We start from the raw sequence: 24,197 nt of genomic DNA on the forward strand, positions 1-24,197 counted from the left end.
TGCTGTTCTTTTTTGGTGGGTCATTTTTGCTTCGAGCTAAACTTAGTATAACATGCTTGAATGTAGCAGGAGTCTCCACTTAAAGCCTGGTTATTTTGATTTGTGATACATTATTTATGATGCAAAATATTAACTTATAGGATTGTAAATAATATTTCTGTTATTTTATACTCATTTGAAGATTAATTCTTACAAATTGTGATTATTTTCTGTATTTTAGGTGTAAATGAACATGATCCCAAATTTGCCGGCAGCTACAAAATTATGACTTGGTCAGCTGGAGAGGAATTGGAAACAGCATTCAAAACATTATTTGCAGAGCACCAAAACAAATTTATAGAAGGAAGGTATAGAAGGGAGTCAAAAATGCAATTGATATATTTAGAATATTATATAAACCAATGTATGCTTGTTTACCTATATTGTCGATCCACCAGTGCGTACCTGTTGAAAATAGCTACTCCTGGATTTTATTGATGATTTTACAGCATTAACAAATCTGCATCCAAGTATTTTTTCTGGAAGGAGGAATGTAGTGTGGTGAATATTTAGAAGAATAGTGATCAATATTTTAGTGAGGGATTTCTGGTGGTGGGAAATGTGCATATGTACACTGAAACCGTCAACATTTGGACTTGTTCAGTTAGGATCCATATGTAAGAACAAGGTCTATACAAGTAGTCTACACTACTTGTGTTAGGTGGAGTTCAATATGGTGATAGGATGATCAGTGAAGCACATTGATGCCTAGATTGTAATCTGATATGAGGTTCCCCTTGTAATGATAAGATGACCAGTGGTGGAAACTGATATATATATATATAGGTGCACTTGTCTATGAATTTGTGTGATTGAGTTCCTTAATGTGATAGGGTGTCTATTAGTGGGTAAGGGTGTACAGATGCATACTGCCTTCTGAGTGTGAGAATATCCTGAGTATATGGGATGGAGTTCCCAGTGTAATAATCAGATGACTTGTATGCAAATTAGTAAACGGTGTCTATGGCTGTCCTCTAACCTCAAACCTGAAAGCATGACATGAGATTCCCATCTAAGGTGATTTCATGACCAGTTCAGCAAGGGGTTGTACCGCTGCCAGCCTGATCTATTGGAATGGATGAACATGGGGCCTCATTTATGAGGAATTGGCGATGGGTACCAGCCCAAGTGTTCATGCTGTACTGCCTATGCCAATGTGAAAGGTCAGGAATGCACCATATTTACAAAATATGGTGCATTCCTGTCCTTTACCAATGCACTGGCATACAATTTGATGACTAGCGCCAACTAGGCACGCTTGCACCATGCAGCAAGGGTGCCTCCATTACAGGCACCCTTGCATCATGGTGGCATTTTCCTCTTTTGATGTCTGCTGCAGGGGCATCACACATCGAAAGTGGAGAAAACAAGAAGAAATAGAAATACCTCTCCTCATAATGCCTGCTCTGGGAGGGGTAAGGCTTTTGTGCTGCCCCAGGCTCATGTGATTAAGTGAATCTGGGGTAGCGTTATAATCCATGGGAGCTGCATGGGAAAGCCTACTGCAACGTCCATGAAAAACCTCCTTGATGTACAGTAAAGGAAGGTAGCAACTTGCCCTGCTTTATCTTACTCCATATCTATGAGACCATGCAAAGCCACCCAGATATGACTGAGATGCTTATGCCACCAGAGCATCAAAACTAGTGACGCTCCTGTGGCACAAGCCTATTTTAAAAACGCCAGTTTACGTACAAGTTCTGGTCCTTTCCCTTGTGTGAGCCCCAAATTTTAGGCATGTGACAAAAATTATGTGAGATGAGTAGAATGAGTTTTTCTTCTTCTTTGAGTGGTCTTTGGTTTAAAATAACTAGTTTTGTTTCATCTTTAGGTGAATGCCGTCTTGTATAAAGAAAAGATGATGGACGGAATGCTGCTCAAATCAAACATTCACACCCAGTCACAGATCTGGCTTAAATACCTAATTTGTTTGCTCGCCATGCCATTCCATGTTCAACGTTCCATCCATCATCTTTTCTTTTTGCATTTGTCTCCCCAAGTGGGAAGGGTATGACCAGACATGGGTTCCAAGCTCGCTGTGCCACTGGATTCAAGCTAGCCTGGCTGATTAAGTCTAAGACCACGAAACTGGTCCCAGAATGCTTGTTTACAGTCAAAGCAGGACCTAGCCTGCCAGTTTGAGCTGGACTGTTCCCATGGGGAGCAGGGTTAAGAGTGATTTGTATATGTCTGGGTCCAAACTGGGGTGGCATGTTTGGGAAAAAAATGATAGATTGGGATGATGCCTTGAGCGATCACCAGTGACTGTGATTCAGTCAAGCATTCCATCCATCCCCTTGTTGTCTTGCATTTGCAGCCCTAAGTGTGCCGGGTATGCCCAGATGGGGGTCCCAGGTTCACTGTGCCACTGAAATCAAACTAGCCTGGCTGATGAGGGGCTTTATCATGAAACCAGTTCCGGGATGCTTAGTTATGTTTCAGGAAAGACCTGGAGTGGCAGTTCAGGCTAGATTGTACCCATTAGGAGCAGGGTCAAGACTGATTTGCTTATGGCTGGGTTCAAAATGGGGTAGCATGGTGTACAACAAACAATGGATTGGGATGCAGCCCAGGCTATCTGCAGTAGCTGTGATGAATTCAAGCATTACATCTATCACCTTGTTTTTTTTTCATTTGCTACTGGGTATGCCCAGATGTGGGTCCCGGGCTCACTGTGCCACTGAATTCAAACTAGCCCGGCTGATGAGGGGTGATGCAGAAAAATGTGTGTGACACATATTAATACCCATGAGGCAATCCCAAAGAGTGCTATATTGTAGGTTCCATTCATAACCATCACAGTAAATTATTAGCAGTAATATTTTCATTCCATTCCAAATCGGCAAAATGTGTCAAATTAAATTTAGCAAGTGATAACGTCTTTTAATCTGAAAGAGAAGCAAAACTCAAGTAGATGTTTTACAGAATTATTTGAATAGATCATTTCTTTAGGAATTATACGTGCCCTGAACAAGGTGTCCGTGTCCTGAATTTGCCAAAACGTAGTTCCTCCTATACTTTTCACATTGATATTTTCCTTCCAATTTGTGTAGCCTTGTTCTAGAAAATAATCAATTAATTTGATCAATATTTAATTATATTATCAAAATGGTAATCAAAATAGTTGTAAACTTTTCTGTTTCTTGGAAATATCTGTCACCACTATTAAATATTTTCAATATTTTAAGAAATCTTCTAGGACTGTTAGCTGGGGTGGTCTAGCAATTTTGCCACTTCATAAAATTCTATACTTCCTTGATGCTGTTAGATTGAGTAATGTAATTGTTTCTATCATGATGGAACAGATTGGCTCCTGAAGATTATTTGCATCAAGATGCTGATCTCCATTGCCAAATCAAATCAGTCATCATTAGTTGTATAACAGCATTTCTGTCCCATAAACCAGCAAAAGGACCTGGAGTGGACATGCAATTTGAAAAGCACAAGGAATAAAAACATACCTGTAGTGCACAGAATTTGATAATGCACTTTTTCCAAAGAACACCATCAAGCAAAGGAAATGAAGAGATGCTGACAGCATGGCAGTACTTTAGATGTCTATGAGTAGCAGAATGCGGCTGCAATTCCCAAACCACAGCAATCAGCGTTAAACACACAGCAGGATAGTGACGTGCCTCTCTAGCAAAATGGTGATCAACATTGTAACCTACTAAAAGGATTGATGATATTGCAGCAGAGATTCAAATGTTGGACCGTAGTGGTTGAATGTACTCACCACAGCCCAAAAACAGGTAAGAGTTATCTGTAGCATCTACTGAAGGCAGAAGTGGATGTTTCTTGTGGGGGTTTTTTATATAAAGAGGGTACACAGCTTTGTCAGTACTAGTATTTTATTTATTGTTGAGTGTCTAATTCTAAATTTTAATATATTTGTATTTAGTTTTTAACACATCTGAAAAATATCATTTAGTTTTTGTATGTTTTAATTTGTGAGCTGCATTGCATAGTTTTTATATTGCATCTTTTTTCTCATAGGAATATTCTGAAATAAATGTTAAAGTAAATTATCAGTCTTTTCTGAAATATGTGTTCTTTATTTATTGGTTTTTATATATATTTATTTAAAAAAATAAGTATATCATGTAAAATATTTTTCCTTATTTTAGTGATATTATTGTATTCAAAGTTATGTTTCAATATTTCTATATTGTGTATGTATTTTAATAGAAGATTATATTTTATTTTGATATTTGTTTGTTCAATATTATTAAAATTGTTTTGGGCAATAGTTTTATCATTGATGTTTATGTTATTTCTAGTTCAGTATAGGATGGCGATATTTTTTTATTCAATATTATTTTGGCCATATTTTGGGTTGTCTATATTGTGTCATGAAACCATCGGATCAGATTCCATGTACAAGTAAAATATTTCAAAGGGGTATGCAGCATATACAGTGACTACTAGAATTGCTTCACCCCTGCCCCAGGACATCAGTGCCCTGAAACTTGCCTGATCACAACAGGTTGGCCCGCAATTATTCCAATCAATTTTTGCAACAAAAGGAGGGGTTGGGCTCGTGTATACGTCCAAAATAGGCCACAATAATAGTATGAACAGGAGATTGTTTGGACGTGCGTTTTAAGTTAATACATCTAAAATAAAAACTTTGATAGCTAAAGTAGTTTTGGTGTTCTTGTTACACCTTTTCTTTGTTCATTTATTTTTTGATCATGCGCAGTCAACATTTAACTCATGTCATGGAGAAGAACAGTGAATATAACGATTTAAAAAAAACATTAATAATAACAATATTTGACATTTGACAAATACAAAACCAATAATGTGACAAAACATGACAAAACACAATTGACCAGTCCTTGATTTTGGGTCAGAATGCGCTTGCACGGAGCAACTTGTGTTTAATTCTTGTAGTAATTCCGCATTACAGAGATGCCAAAGAGATGAGGCAGGGAACGCTCTCAAGAAGCTGACACTTGTATTCAGGAGCTGTGCCCTAGTCAAGGAAAACTAACACGGTCCTCGACGCCGGTACAAAGATTAAACAAAAGTTGCTCCTCAGAGTGCAGCATTTTATTGAATTGAAATTAACTGATAGGGCCTGAATTCAGCCCATCACGTCTGCACCCGTTGTGGAGTGCTTGTTCTACATTGTTTTTGCACTTGTTCTACATATATACATATATAGATGCATTTATATTTTATTATAGATTTATTTTCTGTAATCAGGAGGGCATAAAGTTGTAGACAGCATTGGCGCCACAATGTTTAATATACAATTCCCTGGCTGTCATTATGAAAAGTTTTCCATCTAGGACATGCAATACATTGTTTTTGTGCATTCATCAACAGTCTGAATATGTTTGGATCCTTGGAGACAATATGCTTAATGTTCACTATGCTGATGGTTTTATAGTTTGTCTCATTGCACTTTGCATTCAATGTTATGAAGAGCTAAGCAAGCTTTATCAACAACATCAATGGACTTTTAAATGTACTTTGATCTAAATAGCATTATTGCTGTAAGTTTGCGGGTGGGTGCAACAGTTTAAGTCTATTTTCTATGTTCATGTCCAGGTGGTGCTGACTATATAAACTCATAATTTTTATGGCGCCAATTAGATTGATAAAGGCCGCTGAGCAGCGGAAACGCGTATCTCTCCTACTGCGGGGTCGAGGGAGACCTGAAAATTAAATAAGCCTTATCCTTGCTCACCTTGAGTATGTGCCTCTTCTTTGTTGGAGTAGGATGTTCATTTGGATCTAATTTCAGCGTCGACGGTTGGCGTTGTACAGGTACCACCAGGCGTGAGTGTGGCTCCACCATTGACCGTAACTGTTGTTGGAGGAGCATGGTAGTGCTATGCGGTGGAGCCCCCAGAGAGTATGCCGGGAGAAGGAACAAGGATGACAGCTGCGGGGATTCTGGAGTGAGGAGCGGGGCGTTTTTCCGACTGCCAGCACTCGGTTTTGAGTTTCCTCAGCTAGAAATGCCTTGCCCAGAATACTGGCGCCCTTTGGTGACTGGGCACCGTGGATGCCGAAGCAAAAGCGGTGAGGTGTGTTGTGGCATAACTAATTTGTATCGACCAATCTCCCCCGACCCCGCTATGTGTGTCCTTCACACAAGTTGCAGTTGGTGCTGCTGTTGATTTATGGTGACGTTTTAAACATCTTCCATTAGAACAAGATTGCAAAGATGGAATGATTATTTTCGCCACGGGTACAATTAACACAAGGTTCATTTTTTTATTTATACTGGAACACCGGTGTTGTGTTCCAAATCAGGTACTCACATAGCTGTTCAAGAGGATTGTGGGCCTTGAGGTCCTGTCGAGTGTAGCGGTTATTACCCAGACGCTGGCATTTATGTTGGACATACACACACTGTGTGCAATCAGAGCTCCGTGGTGATGACATTATTACTAACAGTGTTATTTTCCAGTTTAGATTCAACACTCATTTGCATGTCATGTTTGATTTTTGTCCCTAAGTCTTTTAAGAAATGAAGGCCCAGAGGAGGAGCTTCGCGAGCATCCGAGATGGCCGCGTGAGCACAGAGCTCCCGAGACCCCCGCCGCCCTTCGCATATATCCTGGAAAATATCCTGATTTTGATTATGGGCCTTTGAAGACTAACCTTGGCTGACACATCCATTCTTTCAAAAATTGAATTTGGACTTCGGGAAACGCAGCTGCTTCGATTTGAACTTTTCGGCCCGCCCGAGGAAAAGACCGGGGGCTATGTTGATTAGGAAGCCGTGAAGTAGTTGAACAACAACGGCCAGAGGGGTTCTCTGTCTGGCAGCCCCTCTTTCTACTTTCGGTTTCGCTTTCGGAGTTTGGGCCTTAGCTGCTCGAGAGGCCGGTCGATACACCCTGGATCCGACTTTGCTTTGCTTCCCCCTTGTGCCTACGTCTGCGAGTGTCTCGTGTCGACTTTAGTCGGCATTTACGCCACTTTGTCACACTTTTGGAAACTGTGGCCTCGCTTCCTTCGACTATTTTCACTAGGTCTCGAGGGCCCCTCCGGGGCACTTTTTCCAACATGGCCACCGTACCCGACACTGAGAAGCGGAAGACCAAGGCGCCTCTCCGGGGGGGACCGACTCAGACCAACGTTATGGACCGTTACACTCAGCCCAAGGGGTCTCCGAGTGGTACCGGCCGCACTCCTGCAGACCAAATGGTTGACCCGGCTGTTCCTTCTGGAGTGTCCCTTCAAGATGTTATGAGTGCCATCGCCAGTATGAAGGCCTCCATGAGTCAGCAATACGATGCCCTTGCGCTGAAGATTGACACGGTGGCCGTCGATATTACTTTGATCAGAGCCGACCTGGTGAAGACCAATGAAAGGGTCAAATCGTTGGACTTAAAGACCTCTAGCCTTACTACCGATGTCTCAGACCTACAGACCGAAGTCGGTAATCTGCGCTCTTCCAACGACCTTATGGCTCGCCGACTCGAGGATTTCGAAAATAGGTCCAGAAGCAATAATGTGCGCATTATTGGTGTCCCTGAGACCCCCGGAAACTCTGCAACTGACCTCCTTGTTGAGGACCTTGTTTTGAACCATCTCGCCCCCACTGGACTGGTTGAACGAGCCCACCGTGTCCCGGGTGGGAAGCCTAAGACGGGTGCCCCACCGAGACCCATCATTGCTAGGCTTTTTCACTTCAGGGACAGAGATGCTATCCTTCAGGCCTCGCGACTGGGTGGCCCCGTCAAGTTTGACAATGCCTCAGTGCACTTCTATCCGGATTTTACCCAGCTTGTTCAGAGGCAGAGGATGGGGTTTCAGGGAGTGAAGTGACGATTGCGAGATCTGGGCCTCAAATATGCCATGCTGTTTCCGACGAGACTTCGTGTCGAATACGAGGACCGGACATTTTTCTTCGACCGCCCAGAAAATGTCGGTGACTGGCTGGATTCTTTGCCCAAAAGGGATGATCGAACTGGGCACCCCGGTGGCGCCGCGGGTGGGGTGCCGGACCAAGAGTGACACTGTGGCTCCCGTTGTCTGAACACTTTAATTGTCTCGCAGCTGAGTTTTATGATTCTCGTCTTACAATGTTTTCTTGGTGATTGACCCGGGGGTGGCGGGGGGGGGGGGTGTAGGGGACTCTTTCCTCCTCTGGGTTTCTTTGTGTAGATTAGTTTAAATGTCAGGGCGACAGGCACACTGCAAGTTGGGGTGGCTTTTGAGTCATACGCAGGGGTGCAGGGTGGGGGGTGTTGTAACGGGTATCAGTTGGGGGTGGTGGGGGGTTGTTTGTGTGTTCACTGTTTTTTACAAGGCAGCGTATTGTTTTTTCCTTTAACTCGATCTTGTTGTCCGTTGTGGGATGGACTCTACATCTCTTCTTGGGATGGGGGTAGGGGGTTGCGGCTATTGTCTTGGAATGTCAATGGACTGGGAGATAAGATAAAGCGGGGGTTGTGCTGCAGTTACTGCGACGTCTTTCCCCTGATGTCATGCTTTTACAAGAAACACATTTAATTGGAAATGCGTGTCACGCCATGAATAGACGAGGATATCGTCTTGTGGCACACTCCGGGTTCACCTCTGGTTCTAGGGGTGTGGGTGTTCTCATTCGGTCCTCTCTCCCTTTGGAGATAGACGAGGTGATCCTCGACGATAGAGGGCGCTATGCCGCTCGTACTGGAAGTTGGGAGGGGGAGATGCTTTCTTTGATTTCAGTATATGTTCCCCTGGTTCTGCAGACTTCCACCTTTGCTGACATTGGGCGGGTGATGTTGGGGCTTCCGGACGGTCTCCTGATCATGGGTGGTGATTTTAATTCGGTTATCTCCGGCACTTTAGATCGCCACCCCCCCCCAGGGATTTAGCTCAGTCCCAGTCATGGCTGAGTGGGTTTTTGGACACCTTTGGTCTGATAGACTGTTGGAGACTGATGCATCCTGTTCAATTACAATATACTTTTCACTCCTGGGCCCATGGGAGTCTTTCCAGGCTTGATTACGTGTTGATGCCAGCAGCCCTATCCTCCTCGATTAGAGAAATCAGACACCTTCCCCGGGGTATTTCGGACCATTCCCCCCTGTGGCTTTGCATGGAAACTCGGGTGGGTAGTGAGGGACGAGTAGCTCCCATAAATCCCTGGTATTTCAAGAATCCCAAAATCCGTGCTGATTTGATCAAATCCATCGACCATTATTTTCTTGAAAATGTGGGGTCTGTATCCTCATCAGTGTCATTATGGGAGGCTTTCAAAACTGCTGTACGTGGTCACTCTTTGTCGCTCATTGCCGGTGCTAAGAAAGCTAAACGTGAGGAATTGTTTCGTCTTGAGGCAGACATAGCTGTTCTGGAGAGTGACCTCGAGGTGGGTGTTACTCGCACTAAACTCCATTCCCTCAATCTGAAACAGATGGATTATAGGGCCCTGGTTACCGATGCTGCCAAAGTAATGAACAGGGAGCAACAGGGCAGACTGTATGATGTGGGAGACAAGGCTGGTAAATTGATTGCATGGCTTGACAAGAAAGAAAGAGCGAATCGAGTTGTCCCTGTGATCGTGGGGCTGGATGGAGTGAGTGTGACTGACCCTGCTGAGATTGTAGAATGTTTTGTTGATCATTTTCGAGGGGTTTATTCTTCGGTCTGTGGCAGGGATGAGGAGGACTCCCGTTTGTTACTGCGTGACATTGCACTACCCTGCCTGTCCGAGGCTGATAGAGACCTTGTGGATGCACCACTTTCTGCTGACGAGGTTGCTGTTGCCATTCTTCTCTTCGTCCTGGTAAGGCAATGGGTCCCAACGGACTGCCTGTCGAACTGTACAAATTGCGACCTGACAAAATGGCGCCCTATCTCAGGAATATGTTCCTGAAGTCGTTGGACTCTGGGTCCCTCCCTCGTGATCAGCGGCTTGCTACGATCGTAGTCATCCATAAGGAGGGGAAGCCGCAGGACTGTTGTGCCTCCTATAGACCCATTTCGCTCTTGAATGCCGAACCCAACATTTTAGCCAAATTGTTAGCTAATCGGTTGGTCAGGGTCATCGGCGACTTGATCCACCCGGATCAATCCGGTTTCATCCCGCATCGCAATACTGCGCTTAATCTCCGGCGTTTACACGGCGTACTTGCGAGGGCATCGTCTCTCAGGGAGCCGGACATTTTGGCTTCTTTAGACGCCACCATGGCCTTTGATACCATCGAGTGGCCATACCTCTGGGCGGCTCTTACGAAATTCAGATTCGGCCCTGTATTTCTTGGATGGGTGAAACTTTTATATGAGAAGCCCTTGGCTCAGGTTGTGGTTAACGGCAGAGCTTCTGTTTCTTTTACCCTTGGGCGAGGCATGCGGCAGGGCTGCCCGTTGTCTCCACTGCTTTTTGCCCTTGCTCTAGATCCGCTGGCTATCTGGCTCCGTTGGGAGCCCTCTATAAAGGGTATCCGGTGGACACCTGATTTGGAGGATCGCATTTCGCTTTACGCGGATGATATTCTGTTGTACCTGACGTCCCCTCTAAAATCTCTCAACGTCCTTTTTGATGTTCTTACTTCTTTTGGCAAGAACTCAGGTCTCATCATCAATTGGACGAAATCCTGTGTCTATGTCCTTTCGGGGGGTCTCCCTTCCCTGCCTCATCGATTCCCTATTCAGATTTCGGAGACGGGTTTTAAATATTTAGGGATTTACATATCCCTGGATCCCGCCGTCCGTTACGACCACAATCTGCTCCTCCACTTCGGAGGCTGAAACTTGATGTAGCACGATGGTGTCGGCTACCACTATCGCCGCTTGGGCGGGCCGCCCTTTTCAAAATGATGTCCTTGCCGCGCTTCTTGTATGCGCTCCGGAACTCCTTCGACGTCATTCCTTCTAGTTATTTTCGTGAAGTGGAATATCTGCAGAGGCGGTTGATTTGGGATGGGCGTGCACGCATTGCCCTCTCTAAGCTCACGCTCCCTTGGTATGATGGAGGTATAGCGCTTCCGGATATCAAGCGTTATTATTGGGCCTCCCAGCTGAGTGCGATTAACCATGCGACTTACGCGCCCGGTTTTAACCCGGTATTTGAGCTGGATAAACTTTTGCTGCCGGGTGGGGACTACAACAGAGCTCTTTATTCTAAGGTGATTGGCGGGAAGCTGACTGGTCCCACTAAGATTGCTGTGCGAGTTTGGCACGACTCGAATGCGGCTTTGGGATGGAGGGACAGGCTGACCCGAGCAACTCCGTTGTACGCCTCCGAGACTTTGGGATGTTTGTGGAAAACGAAAGGCTTTCATAAATGGGACATGCTTGGTATTAGCAGGGTGGGAGACCTTTGGTCCAGGGGGACCGTTAAGGACTTTGAGGCCTTGAGAACAGAATATGAGCTTGGTGACACGGAATTCTTCAAATATGTGCAGGTCCGGCATGCTTTGACTTCGGTTTTTGCCGCGGGCACTGATATCCCTGAATCTTCTCCCCTCGAGGATCGTATACTGGATGGTCACATGCCTGACAGTAGGATCTCACTGATATATAAAAAATTGATCAATAACCGGGCCGATATGCTTGTACGTCTCAGGGAGGTCTGGGCTGGGGACGGCTTGGAGCTGGATGACAAGGATTGGCAGTCTGCCTTGTCCTCTCCCAAGGAGGTGGCTATACCTGCCCGTCTTCGGCTTGTCCAGCTTAAGATCCTACACCGTGTATATGTCACTGGTCCGCGTTTGATTCAGATGGGCTTTTCTCAGGATGGGTTGTGTAAGCGTGGATGTGGTGTGACTGGTACCTTCCTCCATATTATATGGGAATGTCCGGTGGTGACTGCGTTTTGGGCCCGCGTACATACAGTTATGGAAAGGGTCACTGGGGTGCCCTTACTGCCTGAGGCCAGGCATTGCCTGTTGAATGTGTGGGAGCCGAATGACTATAATGCTGCACAGACCCAATGGGCGACCCTGGGGAACATGATAGCCAAGAGAGACATCGCACAGCTGTGGGGTTCCCAGCGGTTGCCCAAGGTGTCGGTATGGAAGGAAAATATGGATTGGTGCATGTTTAGAGAGAAGACAGTTTATTTGGCTAGGGGTAGACCTAGAAAATGGAGCAAGGTCTGGTCCCGGTGGAACGCCTATCGTGGGAACATATGTACTCCCCCTCAAGATTTAAACTCGGATGTTCCCCTGTCCCCCTGAGTGACATTCCATGTATTTGACTTCAAATATGATTCCTGTGTGGTCTCGCTGCTGACCTCTCCCGCCTCTTATTACAATTGTTTGTTTCATAACGACTCACGTGGAGCTCCGTGCCGTAGGACACATGATTATAAATATGATTACTATTGCCTTGTTTTGTGTTGTTGTTTTATAAAATAAAAACACAGTTAAAAAAAAAAAGAAATGAAGGCCCTTTCTATATGTGTTACAAAAAACACATGCGGCACGTTTTAATTCACTCATTGCATTTCTGTTTTATTATAGATTTATTTTCTGTAATCAAGAGGGCATAAAGTTGTAGAGAGCATTGGCGCCACACTGTTTAATATACAATTCCCTGGCTGTTATTATGAAAAGATTTCCATCTAGGACATGCAATACATTGTTTTTGTGCATTTATCAACAGTCTGAATATGTTTTGATCCTTGGAGACAATATGCTTAATGTGCACTATGCTGATAGTTTTATAGTTTGTCTCATTGCACTTTGCATTCAATGTTATGAAGAGCTAAGCAAGCTTTATCAACAACATCAATGGACTTTTAAATGTACTTTGATCTAAATAGCATTATTGCTGTAAGTTTGCGGGTGGGTGCAACAGTTTTAGTCTATTTTCTATGTTCATGTCCAGGTGGTGCTGACTATATAAACTCGTAATTTTTATGGCGCCAATTAGATTGATAAAGGCTGCTGTGCAGCTGAAAGGCATATCTCTCCTACTGCAGGGTCGAGGGAGACCTGAAAAATAAATAAGCCTTATCCTTGCTCACCTTGAGTACGTGCCTCTTCTTTGCTGGAGTAGGATTTTCGTTTAGATATATATATATATATATATATATGTATATATATATATATATATATATATATATATATATATATATATATTAGCTACTGGTGGCCCTAGGACCTAGCTTCCTTAGGAAAAGCAATTTTGTTTTGCTATTAACTTTGCTGCCGTTCATCGAATCTTAGATTTTCAAAAGTAGTTTGTTAGTCACTACAGCTGCTGGGTGGAAAGCTGCGGGTTAATTTCTCAAGTGTGGGCTGAGGAAAAGGGTGGAGATCCTAAAACACGTGTTCCCCCTAGGGATTTTAGACACAACTACAGTCCAAACCGCTGAACCACATTACACCAAATTTGACAGAAAGCTAGATCATGGTCCAGAAAGGGTGTGGACATCTGTTCAGTAGTTTTTGAATTATTAAGAAAAGTATTTATGTATATCTAGAGAAGTGGATCCTAGCACCAACAGCAATACCACGATTGGATGGCTGCAACCAGAGAGAAAAGTTGCAACCTCCATTTTGTGAATCAGGACACGTTTGCTGGAGGAGGAATTAAAGTAGAAATAGGATATAAGGGGTCAGGATAGAGGTATCCTGATCCATGGGACTGATGAAGGGGTGGGTGAGGGTCCCATTATGGGAAGGAAATTGTCCAAAAGTGTTTGGGCATGTGGAGATCCCTGGAGCCACAGTGGCCCTTAGTGAGGCTCTCATGTAAATCCGTGACAGATCCACATATCCAGAAACCAATAAAAAAATACACTCACTCACAAATCTACTCACACACTCACTCACACACCCACACAATGACTCTGACACTCACTTACACATCCATTCAACCACTCACATACCCACTCAGATACCCAAAACACCACTCACACACCCACTCAGAGACCCAGGGGACTATTCACACACCCACTTGCAGACCCACACATGCACTCGCACACCCATGTACACAACCACTCACACTCCTGTACAGCCACTCACACCCACTTAGAGACCCACAAAACCACTCACACACCCACTCACAGACCCATACAGCTAGTCACACATGAACTCACACACCCACTCACAGACCCAGTTGTATACTCACCCAGCCACTTACAAACACACACAACCACTCCCACACCCATACACCCACTCACCTACCCAGAAAACCACTCATACACATATTCAGCCACTAACACACCCACTCAGAGACCTAGGAAATGTCTCACACACCCACTTACACACTCACACACCCGCTCAGAGACCCAGAGAACTACTCACACATCCACTCACAGACCCACAGAGGCACTCAGAATCCCATGCAGCCACTCACACGCTGTCACAGACCCACACAGCCAGTCATACGCCCAGTCACGGACCCACATCTACTTACACATGCACTGACACGCCCACCACATGCTCATGCACACACAGATATGTATAGCAGTCTTATATTGCCCTATCACTTTTATATGTGTCCCAGTGTGTGTGTCCTCCTTAAAATTCATTTAATGAGGGGGCACTGGTGAGTTAGCAGGGCGAGGTAGGCAAAACAAACAATGCTGTAGCAACAAAAGCACCTCTGGGCCCCTTCAATGGAAAGTTGAAAGAAATAGATTATCAACCTTAAACGGAACTGGAACCCAGCCACTCTTGCCATCCGCGCAAAGTTTGTACTGAGAAATCAAAACTGTGACAAAGAAAAGGTGAACAAGATGAAAAATGAAACCATTGAATTGAAAGGACAAGCTAAAATATCAAAAGGTGTATTCGCTCTTTTAATTAGAAGTTAACACCAGTAGACACTGAAACAAGAAGCCTTAGAAATTACTCGGGCATAAAAAATAAAAAGAATTATTTCAAACAGTGATGTGCAGAGTGTCAACTTTAGGCAGCACTCTGGCCTACCAGTAGCTCCATTGATCTCAATGTTTCATGTATGGGTTATACCGGGCTGCAGTAAATAAATATGATATTGAATTGAATTTGGTAAAAAACACAGTTGTACCTAGATCTGGAATGCAAGCATTTATTCAAACATATTTCTTTTATAGGATGCTGTTTTTGGTTCCTTTAATAGTTTAAATATTATTAGATTAAAATGAAGAAACATGTTTTAGTGTGAGATAATACTGCAGCTACATTTTGATTTTGATTTTTTTTTTAAATTGAGACCATTGTAGCAAGCCTATTTTAATCTTTTGTGAATGTTTTGTGCTAGTTCTTTGAACCTAGAATCGCAAGTGAAAGTATGCAATTACATTTATTAGGTGTGTTTAGTGATCTTATTTCTATGTGCATGGCTGCCTTCCACCCGCATGTATGTTCAGAGTTATTATTTTTAATATAGATGCATATACCTGGAATGTGTTATTCACCTCCATTCATTGAGGGAGAAGCAAGAACATCTAACCTGTAATACTAGTGTTAATCCTGGCCGTGAAGGTCGAAATCTGTAAAATAGTTTTCTGCGAGCGTTACGGCGGTGGTAGTAGAAGCCCCTTTACCAAAAGGTCACATCCAAAAGTAGCAGAGGGTGGACACCATACCGGAGTTCAAGGAAAGAAGGGTGGGGGGAGGGGAAGACAACATTTCAGATCACAATTGCAGCTAAGCACATATGCTCAACTCACAACAGGGCATGTATCTGTATACAAATATTCATTGAGAACTGACTCCTGGGAGGAGGCGGGGACAATCAACAAACTACAGTATAAAAGGAGATGCAGAGAGTCAAATAGGGAAGCAGTTCTCCGAACAAGGATCCCCCTTTCTTTTTACAGGCAAGTGGATACTTGGGGAATGCATGGGTTATACAGGAAGGAGTGTGGTGTGTAGGCAGCTTCCTGTGGCAGTTTGCTCACAAGGATCCCTCTTTTTTACTCCAGGAATCTGGGACTACTGACTACACTGGCTGGATTATTTCGCCTCTTAAGACGCCTTCGGGCTTTATAAGTATACTAATCAAATCAAATCAAATCAAATCATTACAAACCAAGCATCCGATTTATATCTTGGTTGGTCGGTCATTCCGTCCTCCGCGGTTTAAATCAGCATGCTGAACTGGTGGGCTTCTCCCATCTGATTTATATTTTAGATGGGAAAACCACCGTCAGCCTTGACATATGTATTTCCGCCTGACCAACAGTGCTGCTCTGTTGATAGCATGCAATTGTCTGCCGTCAGATAATACTATGATTCAGAAAAGGGGGTGGTGATGAACAGAGTGCCTGAATTAAGCAGACCACTCTTACCCAGTCCAAAGATCAGGGCTTGATCCATCACCGTTTTTTAGCTCACTGCACCATCCCAGCTCAGAACTTGGCTATATGCAAATTAGTCTGTTCCTGTCCCAGTGCATGATGGGAACATGGCAAACCAAACTACCAAGCCAATTCTTATACTGGGAAGGAAACAAGCTTCCGGGGACCGGTTTCTGCCATTTCAGGCGTCGTTAGCCCGGCTTGCTTGAATCCTGATGGTGCAATGAGCAAGGGACTCACATCTGAGTATACCCTTCCACGCTTATGGTGGACAAAATGATTCAGAAAAGGGGGTGGTGATGAACAGAGTGCCTGAATTAAGCAGACCACTCTTACCCAGTCCAAAGATCAGGGCTTGATCCATCACCGTTTTTTAGCTCACTGCACCATCCCAGCTCAGAACTTGGCTATATGCAAATTAGTCTGTTCCTGTCCCAGTGCATGATGGGAACAGGGCAAACCAAACTACCAAGCTAATTCTTATACTGGGAAGGAAACAAGCTTCCGGGGACCGGTTTCTGCCATTTCAGGCGTCGTCGACCCGGCTTGCTTGAATCCTGATGGTGCAATGAGCAAGGGACTCACATCTGAGTATACCCTTCCACGCTTATGGTGGACAAAATGATTCAGAAAAGTGGGTGGTGATGAACAGAGTGCCTGAATTAAGCAGACCACTCTTACCCAGTCCAAAGATCAGGGCTTGATCCATCACCGTTTTTTAGCTCACTGCACCATCCCAGCTCAGAACTTGGCTATATGCAAATTAGTCTGTTCCTGTCCCAGTGCATGATGGGAACAGGGCAAACCAAACTACCAAGCCAATTCTTATACTGGGAAGGAAACAAGCTTCCGGGGACCGGTTTCTGCCATTTCAGGCGTCGTCGGCCCGGCTTGCTTGAATCCTGATGGTGCAATGAGCAAGGGACTCACATCTGCGTATACCCTTCCACGCTTATGGTGGACAAAATGATTCAGAAAAGGGGGTGGTGATGAACAGAGTGCCTGAATTAAGCAGACCACTCTTACCCAGTCCAAAGATCAGGGCTTGATCCATCACCGTTTTTTAGCTCACTGCACCATCCCAGCTCAGAACTTGGCTATATGCAAATTAGTCTGTTCCTGTCCCAGTGCATGATGGGAACAGGGCAAACCAAACTACCAAGCCAATTCTTATACTGGGAAGGAAACAAGCTTCCGGGGACCGGTTTCTGCCATTTCAGGCGTCGTCGGCCCGGCTTGCTTGAATCCTGATGGTGCAATGAGCAAGGGACTCACATCTGAGTATACCCTTCCACGCTTATGGTGGACAAAATGATTCAGAAAAGGGGGTGGTGATGAACAGAGTGCCTGAATTAAGCAGACCACTCTTACCCAGTCCAAAGATCAGGGCTTGATCCATCACCGTTTTTTAGCTCACTGCACCATCCCAGCTCAGAACTTGGCTATATGCAAATTAGTCTGTTCCTGTCCCAGTGCATGATGGGAACAGGGCAAACCAAACTACCAAGCCAATTCTTATACTGGGAAGGAAACAAGCTTCCGGGGACCGGTTTCTGCCATTTCAGGCGTCGTCGGCCCGGCTTGCTTGAATCCTGATGGTGCAATGAGCAAGGGACTCACATCTGAGTATACCCTTCCACGCTTATGGTGGACAAAATGATTCAGAAAAGGGGGTGGTGATGAACAGAGTGCCTGAATTAAGCAGACCACTCTTACCCAGTCCAAAGATCAGGGCTTGATCCATCACCGTTTTTTAGCTCACTGCACCATCCCAGCTCAGAACTTGGCTATATGCAAATTAGTCTGTTCCTGTCCCAGTGCATGATGGGAACAGGGCAAACCAAACTACCAAGCCAATTCTTATACTGGGAAGGAAACAAGCTTCCGGGGACCGGTTTCTGCCATTTCAGGCGTCGTCGGCCCGGCTTGCTTGAATCCTGATGGTGCAATGAGCAAGGGACTCACATCTGCGTATACCCTTCCACGCTTATGGTGGACAAAATGATTCAGAAAAGGGGGTGGTGATGAACAGAGTGCCTGAATTAAGCAGACCACTCTTACCCAGTCCAAAGATCAGGGCTTGATCCATCACCGTTTTTTAGCTCACTGCACCATCCCAGCTCAGAACTTGGCTATATGCAAATTAGTCTGTTCCTGTCCCAGTGCATGATGGGAACAGGGCAAACCAAACTACCAAGCCAATTCTTATACTGGGAAGGAAACAAGCTTCCGGGGACCGGTTTCTGCCATTTCAGGCGTCGTCGGCCCGGCTTGCTTGAATCCTGATGGTGCAATGAGCAAGGGACTCACATCTGAGTATACCCTTCCACGCTTATGGTGGACAAAATGATTCAGAAAAGGGGGTGGTGATGAACAGAGTGCCTGAATTAAGCAGACCACTCTTACCCAGTCCAAAGATCAGGGCTTGATCCATCACCGTTTTTTAGCTCACTGCACCATCCCAGCTCAGAACTTGGCTATATGCAAATTAGTCTGTTCCTGTCCCAGTGCATGATGGGAACAGGGCAAACCAAACTACCAAGCCAATTCTTATACTGGGAAGGAAACAAGCTTCCGGGGACCGGTTTCTGCCATTTCAGGCGTCGTCGGCCCGGCTTGCTTGAATCCTGATGGTGCAATGAGCAAGGGACTCACATCTGAGTATACCCTTCCACGCTTATGGTGGACAAAATGATTCAGAAAAGGGGGTGGTGATGAACAGAGTGCCTGAATTAAGCAGACCACTCTTACCCAGTCCAAAGATCAGGGCTTGATCCATCACCGTTTTTTATCTCACTGCACCATCCCAGCTCAGAACTTGGCTATATGCAAATTAGTCTGTTCCTGTCCCAGTGCATGATGGGAACAGGGCAAACCAAACTACCAAGCCAATTCTTATACTGGGAAGGAAACAAGCTTCCGGGGACCGGTTTCTGCCATTTCAGGCGTCGTCGGCCCGGCTTGCTTGAATCCTGAAGGTGCAATGAGCAAGGGACTCACATCTGAGTATACCCTTCCACGCTTATGGTGGACAAAATGATTCAGAAAAGGGGGTGGTGATGAACAGAGTGCCTGAATTAAGCAGACCACTCTTACCCAGTCCAAAGATCAGGGCTTGATCCATCACCGTTTTTTAGCTCACTGCACCATCCCAGCTCAGAACTTGGCTATATGCAAATTAGTCTGTTTCTGTCCCAGTGCATGATGGGAACAGGGCAAACCAAACTACCAAGCCAATTCTTATACTGGGAAGGAAACAAGCTTCCGGGGACCGGTTTCTGCCATTTCAGGCGTCGTCGGCCCGGCTTGCTTGAATCCTGATGGTGCAATGAGCAAGGGACTCACATCTGAGTATACCCTTCCACGCTTATGGTGGACAAAATGATTCAGAAAAGGGGGTGGTGATGAACAGAGTGCCTGAATTAAGCAGACCACTCTTACCCAGTCCAAAGATCAGGGCTTGATCCATCACCGTTTTTTAGCTCACTGCACCATCCCAGCTCAGAACTTGGCTATATGCAAATTAGTCTGTTCCTGTCCCAGTGCATGATGGGAACAGGGCAAACCAAACTACCAAGCCAATTCTTATACTGGGAAGGAAACAAGCTTCCGGGGACCGGTTTCTGCCATTTCAGGCGTCGTCGGCCCGGCTTGCTTGAATCCTGATGGTGCAATGAGCAAGGGACTCACATCTGAGTATACCCTTCCACGCTTATGGTGGACAAAATGATTCAGAAAAGGGGGTGGTGATGAACAGAGTGCCTGAATTAAGCAGACCACTCTTACCCAGTCCAAAGATCAGGGCTTGATCCATCACCGTTTTTTAGCTCACTGCACCATCCCAGCTCAGAACTTGGCTATATGCAAATTAGTCTGTTCCTGTCCCAGTGCATGATGGGAACAGGGCAAACCAAACTACCAAGCCAATTCTTATACTGGGAAGGAAACAAGCTTCCGGGGACCGGTTTCTGCCATTTCAGGCGTCGTCGGCCCGGCCTGCTTGAATCCTGATGGTGCAATGAGCAAGGGACTCACATCTGAGTATACCCTTCCACGCTTATGGTGGACAAAATGATTCAGAAAAGGGGGTGGTGATGAACAGAGTGCCTGAATTAAGCAGACCACTCTTACCCAGTCCAAAGATCAGGGCTTGATCCATCACCGTTTTTTAGCTCACTGCACCATCCCAGCTCAGAACTTGGCTATATGCAAATTAGTCTGTTCCTGTCCCAGTGCATGATGGGAACAGGGCAAACCAAACTACCAAGCCAATTCTTATACTGGGAAGGAAACAAGCTTCCGGGGACCGGTTTCTGCCATTTCAGGCGTCGTCGGCCCGGCTTGCTTGAATCCTGATGGTGCAATGAGCAAGGGACTCACATCTGAGTATACCCTTCCACGCTTATGGTGGACAAAATGATTCAGAAAAGGGGGTGGTGATGAACAGAGTGCCTGAATTAAGCAGACCACTCTTACCCAGTCCAAAGATCAGGGCTTGATCCATCACCGTTTTTTAGCTCACTGCACCATCCCAGCTCAGAACTTGGCTATATGCAAATTAGTCTGTTCCTGTCCCAGTGCATGATGGGAACAGGGCAAACCAAACTACCAAGCCAATTCTTATACTGGGAAGGAAACAAGCTTCCGGGGACCGGTTTCTGCCATTTCAGGCGTTGTCGGCCCGGCCTGCTTGAATCCTGATGGTGCAATGAGCAAGGGACTCACATCTGAGTATACCCTTCCACGCTTATGGTGGACAAAATGATTCAGAAAAGGGGGTGGTGATGAACAGAGTGCCTGAATTAAGCAGACCACTCTTACCCAGTCCAAAGATCAGGGCTTGATCCATCACCGTTTTTTAGCTCACTGCACCATCCCAGCTCAGAACTTGGCTATATGCAAATTAGTCTGTTCCTGTCCCAGTGCATGATGGGAACAGGGCAAACCAAACTACCAAGCCAATTCTTATACTGGGAAGGAAACAAGCTTCCGGGGACCGGTTTCTGCCATTTCAGGCGTCGTCGGCAAACCCCTTTTCTGAATCGTTTTTGGCCACTATAGGTGTGGCAGGGTATACTCAGACATGAGTCCCTTGCTCACTGCTCCATCGGGATTCAAGCAAGCCGGGCCGACGATGCCTGAAATGGCAGAAACCGGTCCCCGGAAGCTTGTCTCCTTTCTGGTGAAGAATTGGCTTGGTAGTTTGGTCTGCCCTGTTCCCATGATGCACTGGGCCAGGGACAGACTAATTTGAAATGGCAGAGACCGGTCCCCGGAAGCTTGTCTCCTTTCTGGTGAAGAATTGGCTTGGTAGTTTGGTCTGCCCTGTTCCCATGATGCACTGGGCCAGGGACAGACTAATTTGCATATAGCCAGGTTCTGAGCTGGGATGGGGCAGTGAGCTAAATAACGGTGATGGATCAAGCCCTGATCTTTGGACTGGGTAAGAGTGGTCTGCTTAATTCAGACACTCTGTTCATCACCACCCCTTTTCTGAATCGTTTTTGGCCACTATAGGTGTGGCAGGGTATACTCAGACATGAGTCCCTTGCTCACTGCTCCATCAGGATTCAAGCAAGCCGGGCCGACGACGCCTGAAATGGCAGAAACCGGTCCCCGGAAGATTGTCTCCTTTCTGGTGAAGAATTGGCTTGGTAGTTTGGTCTGCCCTGTTCCCATGATGCACTGGGCCAGGGACAGACTAATTTGCATATAGCCAGGTTCTGAGCTGGGATGGGGCAGTGAGCTAAATAACGGTGATGGATCAAGCCCTGATCTTTGGACTGGGTAAGAGTGGTCTGCTTAATTCAGACACTCTGTTCATCACCACCCCTTTTCTGAATCGTTTTTGGCCACTATAGGTGTGGCAGGGTATACTCAGACATGAGTCCCTTGCTCACTGCTCCATCAGGATTCAAGCAAGCCGGGCCGACGACGCCTGAAATGGCAGAAACCGGTCCCCGGAAGCTTGTCTCCTTTCTGGTGAAGAATTGGCTTGGTAGTTTGGTCTGCCCTGTTCCCATGATGCACTGGGCCAGGGACAGACTAATTTGCATATAGCCAGGTTCTGAGCTGGGATGGGGCAGTGAGCTAAATAACGGTGATGGATCAAGCCCTGATCTTTGGACTGGGTAAGAGTGGTCTGCTTAATTCAGACACTCTGTTCATCACCACCCCTTTTCTGAATCGTCAGATAATACTAAATCGGAATTTAAGTGGCAGTATACTGCCCACCAAATTTATATATATGTCAGTCCGATTGGCAGGCTCACAGCAATCTTCCAATAGAGTAATTTATGTCACATACCTGTTTTGGCTAGCCGTGTCCCTCTGCGTACATTACACACCTGAGATGAATGGGCTAAGAAAACCTCACCTGCACAGCACACTATAAAACACACACCATTCTATTAATGTTTAATTTCATTTGATTACCTCTACCATGTCGGGAAGAAGGAACCCAGATTTACAGACACAAATATAACAGCCATATTGGATGAGATAATTAGGGTAGAGCCTCACTTGTTTGGTGCCCTTGTTCAAACTACCACTATAACACAAAAAAGGCAAATGTGGGAGAGAATTTTGCAACAGTGAATGCATTATCTAACAAAATATGTTTGCAGGAGAAAATTAGAATTGCTGGAATTATCTGCGCAGGATAATTGGTTCTTAGGCCTCTAAAGGCCATCTAGGGGCTCAGAAGACTGGTGGTGGTTCTCCCAGGCCCATGAACCTCTTGGCCAGGGATGAGAAGACTGAAGGCTTCACGGGAATCCCTGGGGGATTAGAGACAGGTATTACAATCACTGTATATCAGTATATAGCCGTTTAAGGAGGGATCTGACAACAATCAGTATTGCCTTTCGCCTGCAAATGACTAGATCTCTTCCTTTTCCCCAAAAAAATATAGGAGCTAAGTCTCTGTTTTTTGTTCCTTTTTTTGTCCTTTCCTTTCTCCAAACCAACAGTTGCAATTACCTCTTGACCCGATGGCTCATGGGGCATTGACTCCTTACTTTTCTAGTATGTACTTGATTTACAGACAATACTCACGCCAATGTTTTTTTCAGCTAACAACAGCCTACTCTAATATTCACTATATAGAGTGTGTGTTTTCTGTTTTATGTGTGTGTTATGTTATGTATTGTCTCTCCCTTTACCCTAACAGGTCACAGCACCTATGTTTAACTGCAAGATATTTTATCAACCAAAGTCACTATATGTCACCTTTTCCTTCCTTAGGTGACGTGTGCTTGTGCATTGGGAAGCGCACGGAAAGTAACTATGCTCTTTATTTTACAGGCTTATTTTCAGAAATACTGACAGAGCTAAAACAAAACATATATTCATACCACATAGGTATTGTATTTGTAATCACTTGTATATATACTTTTCACATATTGATAGCAACTAAGTGAATGACAGAGGGATCTAACTCCGTCCTGAGGAAGAGGCTTCCATAGCCTCTAAACATGTTGACATCACCAGGAGAACCAGCACATTAATAGCTGTGACTCTCCGATACACTGCTTTTAATGGTACCAGCCTATTACCAATAAAGTTTTTTGAATCCATAAGGCCAGGTATTTTTTTAACATCACTTTGCCATTCACCCCTGACCCTACTTCACTCACTCAATCAATTACACCTCACATAGCACTCACAAACTTGAAGTGCTCCAGCATAGTCGCCAGTCGCAGCACGCCCCATCCCGCAGCGGGAAGACCCCGATGATGAAGCATGACACCAAGGGACCTTTTGGTGTGTGAGGGGTATTTTAACAAATACTGTGTATGCCTTACATCTCTAGACATACAGAAAACCTCCTAGAGGTGGATCTTTTTGTTTTCTAATACCATTGCATGGAGGAGGATGCATCGACCAAAGTGCTCTTTAGCACTACCTCTTCACTTCCTCATCTTTGATTTTTGACTAAATATCCCCGCATATGTCATAT

General features: G+C 45.2%; 1 protein-coding gene across 1 annotated transcript in view; it reads left to right on the forward strand.

Moving 5' to 3' along the window:
* Positions 1 to 24,197, forward strand: part of LOC144817970 (UDP-glucuronosyltransferase 3A1-like) — a 604,136-nt gene that overhangs the window by 144,489 nt on the left and 435,450 nt on the right. The window contains exon 3 of the mRNA XM_078674946.1: positions 221 to 347. Within this exon, the coding sequence (XP_078531072.1) occupies positions 221 to 347 (127 nt within the window). The remainder of the gene's footprint in view (positions 1 to 220; positions 348 to 24,197) is intronic.

Source organism: Lissotriton helveticus, chromosome 2_1 (genome assembly GCF_964261635.1).
Source record: "Lissotriton helveticus chromosome 2_1, aLisHel1.1, whole genome shotgun sequence".
In the NCBI taxonomy this organism is placed as follows: domain Eukaryota; kingdom Metazoa; phylum Chordata; class Amphibia; order Caudata; family Salamandridae; genus Lissotriton; species Lissotriton helveticus.